The sequence below is a fragment of the Saprolegnia parasitica genome (genome assembly GCF_000151545.1).
Source record: "Saprolegnia parasitica CBS 223.65 unplaced genomic scaffold supercont2.129, whole genome shotgun sequence".
Classification (NCBI taxonomy): domain Eukaryota; phylum Oomycota; class Saprolegniomycetes; order Saprolegniales; family Saprolegniaceae; genus Saprolegnia; species Saprolegnia parasitica.
Genome location: NW_012156523.1, coordinates 25,059 through 26,722, shown reverse-complemented (window position 1 = coordinate 26,722; position 1,664 = coordinate 25,059). Strand labels below are relative to the sequence as shown.

The following is a 1,664-nucleotide window of genomic DNA, read 5'->3' as shown; positions in this document are numbered from 1 at the left end:
CGTTGGCGGTTCCACGCAAACACGATGCATGCGTTGTCTTCTATGAAGCAGACCATTTTGTGTGGAGCGATACCCAAAAGTACATTCGCAACGGAGCTTACCAAGAAGACAAAACTGATATATCTGGGTTCGATCTAGCTCACGACCTCGTATCACGAGCACTGCCGCATCACAAATGGGCTTCTGGGTCCCGTAGACGCGGCGATGAACCCAGAACACACTTCTGCGTCGACCCAAAATCGGTCTTTGCACTGATTGAAAGCTCTCCAGTGCAACAGAAAGCTTATCGGGTTGGGGCTTTAGCGTCGCAGGCCAATTTGCTGTCGTGTTCTCAATATCGCAGGACCGTTTATCGCGGTAGAACTGGCCAAATCGAATCTAGAAGCTTGTAGCGATCCTGCAACTTTTTAAACGGCGAGTCCGTCCAAGCGGCAAACCCAGGTATTCAACATGACGATTTAATTCAATCATACCTTCTCGGCCTTTTGGCTAATGGGCAAACGGGTGTATTTAACTTTTAACGCGAAGCGCTCCACGAGCCTAGCGAGTGCACCCAGCGACGTCGGTCGCCACCCACGGTAGGGCATTACATACACGTTGCGTTGCATCCAAGGGATCGTACTCGATGCAACGCAGAGTAAAAGCGTTATCCCCTTCCGTTCCCTTCTTGCATTGCATACAATCTATTCTATATTGGAAAAACATACTCTTTAAGAACTAGTGGGAGGTCATCCACGCCGAGTCGTGTCCATTATTGGCTACCGCGTGAGCATCATGGCCTGGAGCATCTTTTGCTGTTGCAGCACGATCGACTGGAGCCCGTTAATTTGCTGCTGCAAGTTTTCCACATGGCCCGACAACGTCTGCGACGGCGGTGGCGACGGCGTGATCGGCACGTTCACCAGCTTAACCGCGTCCAAGTGGGCATTGTAGCACGTCTGGAGCGACTTTGCGAGCGACTCGTACGGCATTGCGAGCGCTGGTTTCGGCGCACACGGCACCGAGCCCTGTCCGCAGTAGTAGACGCGCGCCATACCGGGCTGGCTCCCGGCTTCGATCGCAATCCTAATGCAATAGTTGAGTCTTTCAACTGTCTACAAAAGGACACATCGTGTCGACGAACCACGTGCTTTCATGGAGGACGTAGGCGTCTGGGTCGTACGGGAACTTTTCATCGTGGGCGATGGTGGCCGAGCAAATGACAACTCGGTTCGGCTCCAGAAACCGCTTTTGAACCACGTGGCAGTGGATCTCGACGCCGGGCGTCTCCATGACGAGGCGGCCATAAGACAAGTTGGCGTCCCACTCTTCGAGCACCTACTCCTCGTAAGTTCAAAGGTCGTAGTATGAACTAAAGCACGGACCACAAACGACGTGTCTTTGACTTCAATCGGCACGAGATTGTTGTAGTACTTCCAGATGGCCAGCGCACACTGGTCGACTGTCAGATTGTGCATCTGCGCCATCGTGCAGTCGACGCGGATCGCATGCGCGCTCTCATCGTACGTGATGCTCGTGTTCTGCACGCGCGAGGTCGCTTCATGGATCTTGGACGAGAGCACAATGCTCTCGAGCCGACCGTACTCGGCATGGACCAGCGCTTCGGCGGTCGCGCGCCGCAGCGACGACGGCGCGTCTAAAAGCCGCGGCGCCAAGAGCGGCAT

The 1,664-nt window shown here is 54.4% G+C and overlaps 1 protein-coding gene across 1 annotated transcript; it reads right to left on the bottom strand.

Annotated features, from left to right (window-relative positions):
* Nucleotides 1-758: 758 nt before the first annotated feature.
* On the bottom strand, nt 759-1,664 carry SPRG_21416 (hypothetical protein; the record flags this gene model as incomplete). Its single annotated transcript, XM_012353641.1, has 3 exons — nt 759-1,065; nt 1,124-1,317; nt 1,365-1,664. 3 exons carry the CDS (start codon nt 1,662-1,664, stop codon nt 759-761), a joined length of 801 nt encoding a protein of 266 aa, XP_012209031.1.